Consider the following 13,986-nt stretch of genomic DNA (forward strand, 5'->3'; position numbering starts at 1 on the left):
AGAAATAAAACAAGTTAAAACAGATACATGCGACCCTTTAGTCTGTGCTCATTATATTCATTTCTTCAGAAATCTTCTATATGTGTAATAAAATTGTTTTACTATGGAGTCAAGAATGACGTAAACTAATGAATATAATCAAACCGGAAAGTCATATAAAGAAGAACTTGAAATTGTTCCTTTCCCAATGTTGATCCTTTTCCTTCCTTTAATTTGGGCTCATTGGACGAGCTACACCAAATATAAGTGCCTCAAGCATTGAAGCTAATCCAGATATAAAGGAATTTTAACTAATGCATTCTCTCAATTTGATTACGGCAACGGCATTGCTGTTTGTAATGGTAAATGGTCAGCTGCCATTCTATTCTAACTCCACTAAAACGGAGCTATCATCATCAAATATATTATTCAGTTCAAATCTCGGGTTAACTTATACTGAGCCAGCTACATCTGTTATATTATCAGATTCATATTCCCAACTTATTGAAACATCTGTCTTATCTGTCTTATCTGGCCTTTCTTCAAAGGTACCAACAACTATAATTTCAAGTGCTGAAAGCTCAACAGTAATGACTCCACCTTTAGATTTATCTCTTACAGTCCAAGCAGATGGGATTTCTTCAGAAGAGTTTGCTTCAATTGCACATTCTACTCAATCATTACCACCTGTGAGTATGTCTCCATCAACATTTTATCCATATGAATCTGCCCCTACTTCTGATGCTGGCTCATCAGACAGTTTCCCTTTAATTAGTACCATCGGTTCTTCATTTAGTATTACTACAGAACCAACCAGTGTGCTGATCTCATCATCAAATGTTACAACAATCACAACTGCTTTACCAACAACTTTTACAAGTTCGTTGGAGAATGGTGACGTCACTACTGTTACAACATATGTTTATTCGACATTTACTGAAACTACGTGCCCAACATGTACTCATGGCCATTTGGAATCAACATCGTTTTTCTCGTCTTCGTCATCCACAATTGACTTGTCCACTTCTGACTTCATAATCCCTAATTTAACGGAACCAACCTACGAAACAGGTAAATGGGACTTGACATCATCAAGCGACTTCATACCTTCTCCTACCGACAACCATATTGTAAGCCAAACAAATGTGTCCCTACATATTACTACGCAATCTATCTCTCCTTCAATTTCTACCTTAACGAGTTCCAAACAAACATCTACAGTTCAAAATTTACCAAGTAGTATTGCAGGTATCCATTCAACACTTGCTAATTCATTTAATATAACTTCTCCTCCTGATTCAACCGCAATCTCCAGCATCAATAATATAATAAGTAGCGTTCCAGTTACTTTATATCAACCATCTTCAGTCGTTTCCATATCAAATCAATTAACATATACTACAACTGAACCTAACCTTTTATTTTCGAGTGGAACTGCAACAAGACCAATTCTAAACAATACAGATACAGTATTAAACACATCTTCTGATTTGGTACCAGCAAGTATATTAAGTACGTCAAATGATACCTCATCAACTATAATTCCTAATACTATAATTGAGCAACCAAGTGTATCCTCCACAATCCGTATGACGGTGACTCCTTTGGTTAACACATCAGTCTCTTTGTCAGCCTTAACTAGTATAGAAGTATTGTCATCAACACAGTTATCAAATAATACGATATCATTTAGTGATAGCACGTACAAAGAAACCTCAACCACTGTGTATTCTTCGGTTATCGATAATGCCTCTTCTACTTTCTCGGAATTTATTACACGTAACTTAACCAATCTTTCCACTTCCACAGTGACTCCTGAATTGACCACAATAACCACTACGACTGATTCGATTACCTCATCTTATATCGCTAAGAAATCAACGGTAACTACTGTCATTAATGATATCATTACCATTTATACAACATGGTGTCCATTAACTTTATCAAGTCAGGCCATTACCTTCTCTGATTCTTCTTCCATGAAAGAAAAAATTTCTACTTCAACTATACCAGCTTTACTGTCATCAATTCCTTCATCCAATAGCATGATAAATAATGCAACATCAATGGAACCACCCACTTCAAGTATTCCTAGTGTATATCCGGTCTCTACTTTTCAATCAAGCGCATATACCCCTACCATCTCAACAATCATTTCTAAATATTCAAATACCAATACTTCGTACATTGCTAAATTATCCACAGTCACTACTACAGTTAAAGGTGTTGTTACTGAATATACAACTTGGTGCCCTCTAGAAGACCAATCTAAAAGTACAACTACATATAGTAAGGGGATAGAACCAACTGTCCCAGTATTATTAACTACAACGGATACCATCTCAGATAATACTACGAGCTCAATACAAATCGTCTTTTCTACTTCAACTACGTCGCACACTCAAACATCAAATAGTGAATCACACCCTACTCTAACTATCAGCTCCACAAGAAGAAGTGGTTATACCGCATTGGAAAGTAAAGCAACTTCTTCATCACTAGCTTTGGGAAATACCGACTCGAATTATCCACCACTCACCACCAGTGGAAGTAGAACCATTTTCAAAACGACGACATTGACTTCATCTTCGGATTTGTTAAGCCCACTAAGGTCAATGTTCACTACTAAGCCTTCATCCTCATTATTCGAATCTGCATATTCAGTATCTACCATATCCACTCACCATGACATCCTTCCATCCATTACTGCCACTTCACCAATTGTCAACACTACAGTCAGGCCAACTACAGTTGTCAATGAACTCGGATTTTCAACAGTAGAATTCCGTACAGTAGTACGCTCCATCTGTACCACTACAGTTCATGGTGTTGTTACTGAGTTTGTCACCTGGTGCCCATTGACTTCCTATGAATTGGTTTCAATTACTATCCATGTTCCCAAAACAGTTACTATAACTACCGAAGTTTGTTCAAATCATATGTGTTCAAAGACAACTATCATCACGACAGAAACGATCATACCATCAACAGCTTCATCTACTAATCAGATATCTACGGCCATGACAAGTACGCCAGCATACCCATCAACCTTGAAGAGTGTTTTCACCTCTTATTCCGTGGCCGAACCCTGCTCAGGAGAACACTGTACAAATCCATCAACAGAATTATTATCTACTTTCACATCTACTACAAACATATTAGTAAGCTCTACTACGAAGTTGATGTCAAGATCCCTATCAACAACGTCTTTAAGTTCGATTTTCGAGTCTGTACCGACAACAGAGCCATTACCATCCTCTGAATTCACCAGTACTTCAACTTCTATCTCATCCTCAAATCTGCAGAATTCTGAATCTATTTTTACACATCAATCTACTCATAGATCTGCATCTGGAACTGGGCCTTTTTCTGTATACTCTACATCAACTCAACTAACTCAATCTTATAGTATATCGGCAACACTCCCTTCATTGAGAATACCGTCAAGATCACCATCCAGTGGTAACACAGTTCACCATATCAGCGGAACAAGCTCATCTTCTCATGTCGGTTCTAATACAACCCCATCATCTGTTAATGGTAAAACTTCACAAACAAGCTATTCATCATGGTTTTCTCTTTCTACCGTTACCACAGTCAAATCGGGCGTTACCACAATGTACACTACTTGGTGTCCAAGAACAAGCAAATCCACTACCTCTACGACTTCTACTACATCCACTTCATCTACTACTGGTACTACCTCTACTACCTCTACCACATCTACTGTGTCAACTACCTCCACCACTTCAACAACTACTCATTCTATCTCGACTACAGTGGCCACACATACCACGCCTACTGTGGATACTAGTTTACCTATTTCTAACATATATACTACGCCTAGTACCACTACCATCCACACCACTTCTACCAAAGCAACTACTTTAACCATTGATACTACTCCCATGATCCATATTAGTTCAGCTATTTCTACCACTCATACTAGTTCAATTACTCCTAGAACCCGTAGCAGCGTTACTACTTCCACAAGTTCTACAAGACGTACTCCATCTATCATTTCAACCACTCCTACAACGTCAGTCACCTTCACTCTTCGAAGCACTTCTAGCACTTCTCCAAAGCAAAATACCGTACCATCAAGTAGTCCAGCATGTTTTGGGGGAGATTGTAGCACTTCAAGAACACCAATAACCGTTACAAAATCCTCGTTTACTGATTCTTGTTCTGATAATACGTGTCAATCAGCCACTTCCTCTCAACCAAACACTACACCTGTCAAACCATGTTCAGATTCCCAATGTTCATCGAAAGTTGAAACCTCATCAGCCTCTACTTCATCGGCAATTTTTACCATTTCCACAGTTACCACTGTCAGGTCTGGAATTACTACTATATATACTACATGGTGTCCAAGAACTGGTAAGAGTAGTACATTATGCATTGGCCATAATTGTTCTCCAACACCATCTTCAAGTTTTGAAAGCTCAATGACAACTAGTATTTCTTTTTCAACTCTAGTATCAATACCTGCTCTTATAACCACTACAAGCCCTTCGGTACCTCAATATATCAGTTCTACCTCAACTATCTCAAGTGATCGTACCAGCTCTACTATATGTTCGGGATCCAATTGTCCTGTTTCTTCCATTCGAACACACACAACTCCAACATCTACTACTATTCCAGTATTCACTACTTGCGAAGGAGATACATGCTCAACCGATTTGATTAGCAGTTCTAATGTTTGTACTGGAGGTAAATGCAAGTCCACTGTCAATCCTGCATCATCAACAGCTAACTCCGACACAAGAATAACTTCAACTGTGGTATGCACCAAGTCTAAGTGTCAAACAAAATTAGTATCATCATCTACGACATCTTCTATTACCTTCTGTACTGGAAATGATTGTACTGAGTCAACTTCCATCTCTTCCTCAACACTATCTTCATCATTATCTAGTCAATTTACAATTTTGACATCTATTTTCACACCAAAACCAGTGACCAGCAAATCATTAGTTACTAGTTCTTCTCGTAGCACTATTCCAGTTACCACCATGGTTCCAATGACAAGAATATCAACGAATTCACAAAATCAAAAAGTAACCATTACTAGTTCCAGTTCCAGTGTCTTAAATTCAATAACCACTATATTAGTTAGTACGGAAGTGCCCATTATATCAACTCCAGATATAACCACTATAATCTATACACAACCATGCTCCAATGGTGCTCTATCTTTACCATCTGCAACAACTATAGCGACATCTGTTAAGAATCAACCTTCAAGTACATGGATTCAAACACCGGTAGTGACTACCTATGCAGGATCTGGATCGAAGATAACAATAAGTTATGGATTAATTGGTTTCATAATAATGTTATTTCTATAATGGAACAATTTATTCTATTCTATATCTTAAGCATCCAACCATTTACAAAGGTTAAAAACTTTGTATTTTATATAACATTATATCCTTTATTTATCCTTGTATTAATTTCTAAAACAAAAAAGCATTTATATTATAATCTAACATCATTTATGTCTCATTAAATAATATTGATTAGCCTTTTATAATTTCTGATTGGAAAGAACTCACAGATACTTCTTCGCCAGCATCTTCATCATAATCATACCATTCATCTTCACCATTTTCAAATTGACAATCCATAACGTTCCCAGATGTCAATTCTGCTTGGAACATCACACTTGATGGGTAAAACTTGGTCAATTCACAACCTCTACAATCCAATTGTAAGATTGCAGCATTATTATTTTCTTTCAAACTTTTTAAACCATGTTTTTTCCTTGTTAGTTTAATGGATTTTTCTTCCAACTCATCTTCTTCTACTCCACTATCAGGATTATATAAATATTTTTCAAATTTTAATAAATTTACAGAGATATCCTTTGAACAAAATTTACACTTCATTATGAAGGAGGCTTCACCTTTACTTCCTGGCATTTCATGTTTTTCCACTAAGTTAATCAATACGGGGGATCCATGAGCTTCTCTACAACTTGTACAAACTAGATCGAATGCATATTCTGCAGGTTTTGTTGATTGTGCATCTTTCTCATCGTGATCTTTCACGTATAACCTTCTAACATTTTCAGAAAGTGTTCCTTTAATTATTAAAAATAGCATTATATTTTTTGAAGATATATTTTCACTTCCTTTGAGGACTGTTATTATTTCCAATTCTTTGTTTTATGGCTAGTTTATGAAACTCGTTGTATTATTCTACGTACGTAGATATAATTTTTCATTTTGACGTTTATGATATTTTTCACAACAGTGCGTACGTAAGCTCCGAAAACGTTACTTCTTCCTCAAACAATACAAAAGATGATGCGCCAGAAGTAAGTTGACATGTCATACATATATTAGACAAGTTGTAGTCCAATGGTATAGCGAAAGACATTTATTCTTAGATTACATGAACGTGGTGTTGCCTTCCTCCATCTGAGAAAAGGTAGCTTGTCAACGAGAATTCTTTTCCCTGGGCGTTATTCAATCACTAGATGTCACCTATCTGTTTAGTCAACAACTGATAATCGACTAGAATAGTGTCCCACCATATACGCTTTAGTAAGCTACTTTTCAACTCCATTCGAACTTGTAAGGTACTTTTAGTCGTTAATAAGTATATCCTGAATATCTAACCTTCAATGAGGATCAACAATTCTTCAACCGCTCTTGCGTCACATAATGTTTTTTTGATATAAAAATTGTAAATTTTATTTAGTGAGTTAATACTTCAAGAAGCTCTGGGGGTGTCATTCCAAAAACCATAGAATGTATATATAAAATTGGATAGGTTTTAAATTGTGCCCTATTTTTATATATTATATTAGACAACTGTATATGATATATAATTGCTTCATCTGAGGATAAAGTACCATACCATATGTTTTACTTTCCTATGATAATATAATAAGTTTACTGAATCGTTATTGTTGTGTTGTTTACCCCACAAATTTACTTTATAGTGTGTATGTACCTCCGTGCACCACAGCGAAAATATGTGTAATCGGGAGATTCCACGCGTCTCCCCACAGTAGATTATTTTAACGAGGAAAATTCAATATGTAGTAAAATTATTTATTAAACGTAGAACAAACGAGTTAGATAAGCAGAGCAATAGAGACAGTAAAAGGTTGAATCCAGCTCATGAAAGAGCCGTTAAGCAATCAATATTTTATTATACTGTATTCCTCTTTGATCCAGTATACAACAACCCAGCGCGGCGACTACAGCTTTAGTTCATTATGATAGAACAACCTGAGTTATACGACCGCCCTACATTCGTTATTGACAAACCAAGAACCATGTCCATCCCAAAACTATTTGGTAGATCATTTAGGAAACATGATGACAGCAGTAGTAGTGGCAATGGAAGTGGTAGCTCTAATGTTACAGATGATATGAATAATACTCCAACTCCTACTTCTACTTCTCCGACTACTCCTGCAGTCGAAAATTTGTCGTCTCAAAATGATTATTATTCTCAACCAGAAGGAAAACAGCAACAGATTGAAAACATGGACAAGAAAAATACAACTGAAGAAAAATTCAACTTCAATTTCTCTTTTAAACATAATAATAAAAATGATAAAAAAAGAATGTTGACCATGATTTTCTTTCTCGTAAGCGTAATATGGATATTGAAAATAATAACAATGAGTTTCAAAAATATACTGAAACTACCAATGGATATGGAAACAGAAATATATCCACTTCTTCTTCGGCTTTAACGACAACAAATTCTTCAACTTCAAATTTTGCTAAATTGAAAACAATATTCCATAATTCAGGAATAATGAAAAAAACTACCAACAATAACCGTCATAGGGATACTACTGGTAGTAAGAACAAGATAAAGAATAATAATAACAGTCTCAATGAAGAGAATTCTTACACTAACATCAGTAATGATGAAAAAAATGACGATGACGATGCCGATGACGATACATCAATAGGCCATATATCGATGGAACTCCCTCCTCAATCACGAGTACATTTACTATCAAATAGTTCAGTAAGTCATATTACTAAAGATCATTTAATTACACCATCAGTTGGTTCTTTATCTAGAGATATCTCACCACAAACTTTATCGCCAAGAACTACAGAGCCATCTTCAACTTTCGAGAGATTGCGTACTAGATCAAGATCGCCATCGGCTCCATTATCCTTGAATAACAGTGGCACTATTAGTCCTACGCCCAACCACCATCATCAATTTTCTGATTCAAATCCATTCAGGTCCAACATATCTAAATATCCAAACAAGCCAACAACCACATCAGTCAACCCCCAGAATAACAGTAATAATAATTCAAATAAACATGATTTTAATAAGAATTTGAATTCCTTCCTTCAAATCGATCCAAATATCGTTTTATCAGCACAATCGCAATCGCAATCGCAATCTCAATCCCAATCACATTCACATACAACAAGTCAATCTTCTTCCTCGTTATCATCTATTAAGGCAATGACTCCAACGAACACCATAAGTAATATAAACAATAACTTTACCTTGAATGGTTTCCAAAAGTTCCATAAAGACTTAAGTAATATATCCTTAGATGAAATTAAAGAAAATGAAGAATCAACTCAATTTTTCCAAAGTCATGAAACATTAGCAACAGCTCAAACTTTTTCCAACACTAATAATATCACCAATGACAATAGTATAAATATTAATACAAGTATATATTTAACTCCAGAAAATTCTCAAACTTTGGAATCATTTGATAACAATAATAATAAAAGTCAACAACAACAACAGCAACAACCACTGCCAAATTTCTCAAAAACTAAGATGCGTTCCAATACCTTGATGGACAATAATGAAACCAAACCTTACTTTAAAAGAACCTTATCTGTTCCTAATGAATTGACAGTAACGAATCCAACGTCACCTATCCCCCAATCAGCAATACCATCATCATCTGCATTTTTTAATGACATAAATAGCTCCACTACAAAAAGAGAAAATAATAACGATTATAAATTCACTCAACCACCAAGACCAAGAATATCATCAAGCCCTAAAAGATCTGAAAGATTAAGAAATAAATCATTTAGCAATAAATTCCAAGATAGTACAGTATCACCTCAATCATTCCAAAAGATTAAATTATTAGGACAAGGTGATGTAGGCAAAGTTTATCTCGTAAAGGAAAAATCAACAAATGCATTATATGCAATGAAAATTTATAACAAAAATGACATGCTGAAAAGAAAGAAAATTAAAAGAGTCATCACTGAACAAGAAATATTAGCTACAAGTAATCATCCATTCATTGTCACCCTATACCATTCCTTCCAATCTGAGGATTATCTTTACCTTTGTATGGAATATTGTATGGGAGGTGAATTCTTTAGAGCTTTACAAACTAGAGAATCAAAATGTATAGATGAAGATGCAGCACAATTCTACGCTAGTGAAGTCATCGCTGCATTAGAATATTTACATTTATTGGGTTTCATTTATAGAGATTTGAAACCTGAAAATATCCTTTTACATAAATCAGGTCATATTATGCTTTCTGATTTTGATTTATCTATTCAAGCCAAAGATTCTAAGAATCCGACGTTTATGAAAAATGGGATTTTATCAACAAATAATTCAAATTCGAATTTGATTATTGATACTAAGATTTGTTCAGATGGGTTTAGAACAAATTCATTTGTTGGGACTGAAGAATATATTGCACCCGAGGTCATTAGAGGTAACGGTCACACAGTGGCTGTCGATTGGTGGACCCTTGGGATATTAATTTATGAAATGTTATTCGGTAAGACTCCCTTTAAAGGTAAGAATACTAATGAAACATTTGCAAATATATTATCTCATGATTTCACATTTCCAAACACAAATAACATATCAAGAAATTGCAAAAACCTAATAAAGAAACTCTTGATTAAGAATGAAACGAAAAGATTGGGTTCCAAAATGGGGGCCGCTGATATCAAGAAACATGATTTCTTTAAAAACACTCAATGGTCCATGTTACGAAATCAAGAGCCCCCACTAATACCCGAATTATCCAACGAAGGTTATGATTTCCAAACAACAAAATTGAAAACAAATAAAAATCGTAATGCAAGTAAAGAGACATTCGTGGATGAAAATGAAAGAACCATGTTTGAAGAACCAGTGGAACCTGATGAACAAATAAGTAAAAATAATCCCTTCCATGATTTTAATTCGATGAGTTTAGTACAGAATGATGATAAACCTTTATTATACAAAAATAATAGTTCATATGGGAAGATATCATATACACCAAACTCAAATAGATCACGAAGTAATAGTACCAGAGGATTTTTTAGAATATAGTATGTGCCTGTCTTTTCAATTAACGAAAACTATAGACCTCGCACAATGATACCAAGACTTTTTCTAAAGATATGTTATATAGATTATATAATATTCATACAGAATGTTACCTTCAATAAACTATTCCATAATAAAAGAATTGATTTTAAAATAATTGATTACTAAAAAACTGTCTCTATGTCTATCTATTAGTCTAAGATGTTTTCCTCATCAATAAGTGATAATAGTTCAACAAACTTATCCTTATTGGAATTCTGATTGTTTCCCAATATTCTGCGAAAACAAGTTGGTAAGTAGAGAAACTTTGAATTTTCAGATTCCTTTTTGCTATTCTCAGATAGTTCATATGCAGCATTAATTATATCCGTGTCAATATTTGCCAATTTAGCTACATTCAACCCATATGAATTATTTGTAAAACCCGGTTTCAATTTATATAAGAAGATGACACTAGGCCATTTTTCTCCTGGTCGGTTCTCCTCTACATAGTCCATGTGGTAACATTTTAGAAATTTCGATGTTATATCGCCCATTTCAGGGAAATGAGTGGTGAAGAGTATCAAGGGACAAGAACTGTCATGTAAGAAATATTCTAATAATGAATATGATATAGCTTTCCCATCTTGCGTCCCAGTGCCTCTCCCAACTTCATCTAAAAGTAGTAGTGAATTATCTGTACTTTTCTTGACAATTTCTAATACTTCTAGCATTTCAACTTTGAACGTGGAGTCACCCCTTAAGATATTATCATGAGCCCCAATTCTTGTCAACACTTGGTCAAATATACTCATCTCCATATAATCTGCAGGAACATATGATCCAATTTGAGCCAAAATAACTAACAGTGCAACTTGTCGTATATAAGACGATTTGCCACCCATGTTAGGGCCCGATATAATATGCACAATTCCATCTTCTTCATTCATGGAAATATCATTGGATACATAGTTAATATTCAATGATTCAATAATTGGATTACGAGAATTCTTGGCTTTAATGAAACGTTTCTTGTCTGTGAATTTTGGTCTAGTATAGCCCATATTACATGACACAGCAGAAAGAGATAAAATACAATCGTACGTTGCAATATTATCAATCACATTCTTCAATATACTATATTCATTTGTCAATCGGCATATAAATACTGTGTATTGTTTCTCGCACTCTTGAACCAGTAAATCTTTGTGATATTGCAATTTTTCAACAAGTTGTTTCGTTTCAGGAGTATTGAATCTGCTTACTCTTAATGTATTATTCATTTTAATCCACGAATCAGGGATATTTTTAACATCTGTATTCTTCACCTCAATAAAATAATTAATTTCATCTTTATAATCTAAATAGGGGCGTTTTAATAATTTTCGTATCTTTTTCAACTCATCATTTAGTTTATATTTCACACTCTCAATATCTTGTTGAATTCTCAAGATTTCCGACGCATGATCGTAATTATTCAAGTTGAAGAAACCAATTACTTGCTTTTCCATATTTTTTTCCATTACAGCAGAAATATTTATCATCGCGAGTAAATCCGGAATTTGTTCCTGTTTTGAAAACTCACTTATATCAGTAATAATTTTTGTTAAAAGTGTTGATTTTGACGCAATGTTCCCATCAGACTCGTAAACCTGTTTATCAAGATAGTTCGAGTGATTAATGAAAAGCTCATTTATGGCGCACATGTTTTTCAAAAAATAATAAATTTCTTTACGCGATGTCGTACCATAAGCAATACGGTTCAAAGTTCTTAAGAGATTTGGAGTAGTTTTCAATATCTGATTAAATGATTCAAAAAAAATGGTGTTCACCTCGCCAATAATACATTCAATTGCATCCAATCTTTCTTCAATAATTAAGCTATCTGTTGAAGGATGTAAAATCCATTCTCGAAGTTTCTGTAACCCAAATGATGTTCTGGTATGATCCAATAGCCACATTAAGGAGCCCTTCCCGTTATTTTCTGTTATTATATCGAGACTTTCAATTGTAGAATGAGATAATGTAATGCACTTATCGATAGAAAATGGTTTATAATTACTACGGATTAATAGTAATTTTTCATTTCCGTACTGTTTTAAGTATATGAAAAAGTGTACCAATAAATCCTTTAGCTCCTTTGCGAAGTCTAACATCTCGCCTATTTCATTCAAAGTGGTTTTTCGTTCATTATCACAATGATGTTCATTATCAGTATAAGATACGAGACACCTGGAGGGTTTGAACAGGCTAAGTATATGGTTTGGCAATTTCTTTGGTGATATTATTTCAATTGGTTCCAAATGCTTTATTCTTAGTTTCAGATTTTCAAGTGCCTTCAACTCATCAGTGAATGTATTGTAAATTATTTCACCATTATTTAGATTGGCAGATATAATATAATATTGTATAGAATTTTCTCTTTCATCGATTTTGAAATCTAGACCCCATATAGATTTAGTGTCACCTAGTATTCTTTTATCTTTTTTGGCAAATTGATCATTTATTCCAAATGTAGCTTTCGAAAATGTATTTTTAATTTCACGTTGAAAGACTTGTGTCTTATTTGCTGTAGGATCATTCTTCTTAATAGCGATGGTTTCCGTCTGTTCGACTACAGCAACCTTCAAATTGTTAAATATTAGCCTTTCCAAATGAACATTTAGACGAGTGTCAGGAAAGGAACAATATGCAAATTGTTTATATTGGTCATCATGAGGATTTGAATTCCGTATTGTCAATTTCCCGGGAACTAATTTTATATGCAAAATATTGCTGACGATAACGGCATCTTCAGCAAAGCATTTATATTTATAACCTACCCTGATAATCAATATTTTATCTTTATTCTTCAATTTCAATTCTTTCACTTGCTGATCCAGTGGAGTTAATTTGTCTTGGTTCTTGGGCTTTTTCGGGATTCGTTCTGGCGAAGTAGCATCGTTCTTCCTTTTAATAGTCTTGCTTTTCTCTTGCCTTTTAGTATCAACTCCGATTGACTTCTTAGCTGATTTAGGGTTCTTCTCATGATTGCTGTCAGTTACTGCTTCAGATGCCAGGTTGTCAACCGTTGCCTCCTCTGTATGTTTTTCAGCATTATGTTGCAGCATCTCTATTTCCACCACTTCAGACTCATCAATAGCGTCGGTAGTAGTCTTATAAACACTAGTTAAATTAATCTCATTATCAGACTCGGAATCAGAGTCTATTATGATACTGACCTGTTCCTGGCTATGGTCTGCAGTGCTCGACGAAAACCCACTATTATTATTTGTATGTGTGATGACTTCTTTCGTAGTGTCACCTTTCTTAGCAGCGGTAGCATTTTTGACAGGAGACGAGGCCTTTGCAAAGAATTTACTAATAGTAGGCTGTGATGCCATTCTCAACCAAACAATTGAACTACACTGAGCTTCCTTCCATTTCTCGAGATCAACATGAGCATCAGTACCATCATCTTCTATATGAACTTGTAGTAGTGTATATAATTGTTACGCAGCCGTGTTTAACGATATAGTATCACCACTTTTGAGTGGGTGGCCAAAACAAAACAAATTTATCACAAAAAGCACAAACCAAAGAATAAAGAACAAAGAACTGGATACTTCTTTACTATAAGAAAATCCAGGAGGGAGAAGAAAGGAAAATTATCCAAACTATTACAAACAGTTTTTTTATTGTACTATATACCCCACCCTTCTGCATTCACCG

The 13,986-nt window shown here is 34.6% G+C and overlaps 4 protein-coding genes across 4 annotated transcripts; 2 read left to right on the top strand and 2 right to left on the bottom strand.

Moving 5' to 3' along the window:
* Nucleotides 1–293: 293 nt before the first annotated feature.
* FIG2 (Fig2p) lies at nucleotides 294–5,336 on the top strand (the record flags this gene model as incomplete). The annotated part of the gene is made up of 1 exon (XM_003671787.1): nucleotides 294–5,336. The coding sequence occupies one exon, from the start codon at nucleotides 294–296 to the stop codon at nucleotides 5,334–5,336; it is 5,043 nt and encodes a 1,680-aa protein (XP_003671835.1).
* A 171-nt stretch (nucleotides 5,337–5,507) lies between these two features.
* NDAI0I00240 (uncharacterized protein) lies at nucleotides 5,508–6,092 on the bottom strand (the record flags this gene model as incomplete). The annotated part of the gene is made up of 1 exon (XM_003671788.1): nucleotides 5,508–6,092. One exon carries the CDS (start codon nucleotides 6,090–6,092, stop codon nucleotides 5,508–5,510), a length of 585 nt encoding a protein of 194 aa, XP_003671836.1.
* A 1,513-nt stretch (nucleotides 6,093–7,605) lies between these two features.
* Nucleotides 7,606–10,299, top strand: KIN82 (putative serine/threonine protein kinase KIN82; the record flags this gene model as incomplete). The annotated part of the gene is made up of 1 exon (XM_003671789.1): nucleotides 7,606–10,299. One exon carries the CDS (start codon nucleotides 7,606–7,608, stop codon nucleotides 10,297–10,299), a length of 2,694 nt encoding a protein of 897 aa, XP_003671837.1.
* A 188-nt stretch (nucleotides 10,300–10,487) lies between these two features.
* On the bottom strand, nucleotides 10,488–13,658 carry MSH3 (mismatch repair protein MSH3; the record flags this gene model as incomplete). Its single annotated transcript, XM_003671790.1, has 1 exon — nucleotides 10,488–13,658. One exon carries the CDS (start codon nucleotides 13,656–13,658, stop codon nucleotides 10,488–10,490), a length of 3,171 nt encoding a protein of 1,056 aa, XP_003671838.1.
* Nucleotides 13,659–13,986: the final 328 nt, after the last annotated feature.

The sequence above is a fragment of the Naumovozyma dairenensis genome, chromosome 9 (genome assembly GCF_000227115.2).
Source record: "Naumovozyma dairenensis CBS 421 chromosome 9, complete genome".
Taxonomy (NCBI): Eukaryota; Fungi; Ascomycota; class Saccharomycetes; order Saccharomycetales; family Saccharomycetaceae; genus Naumovozyma; species Naumovozyma dairenensis.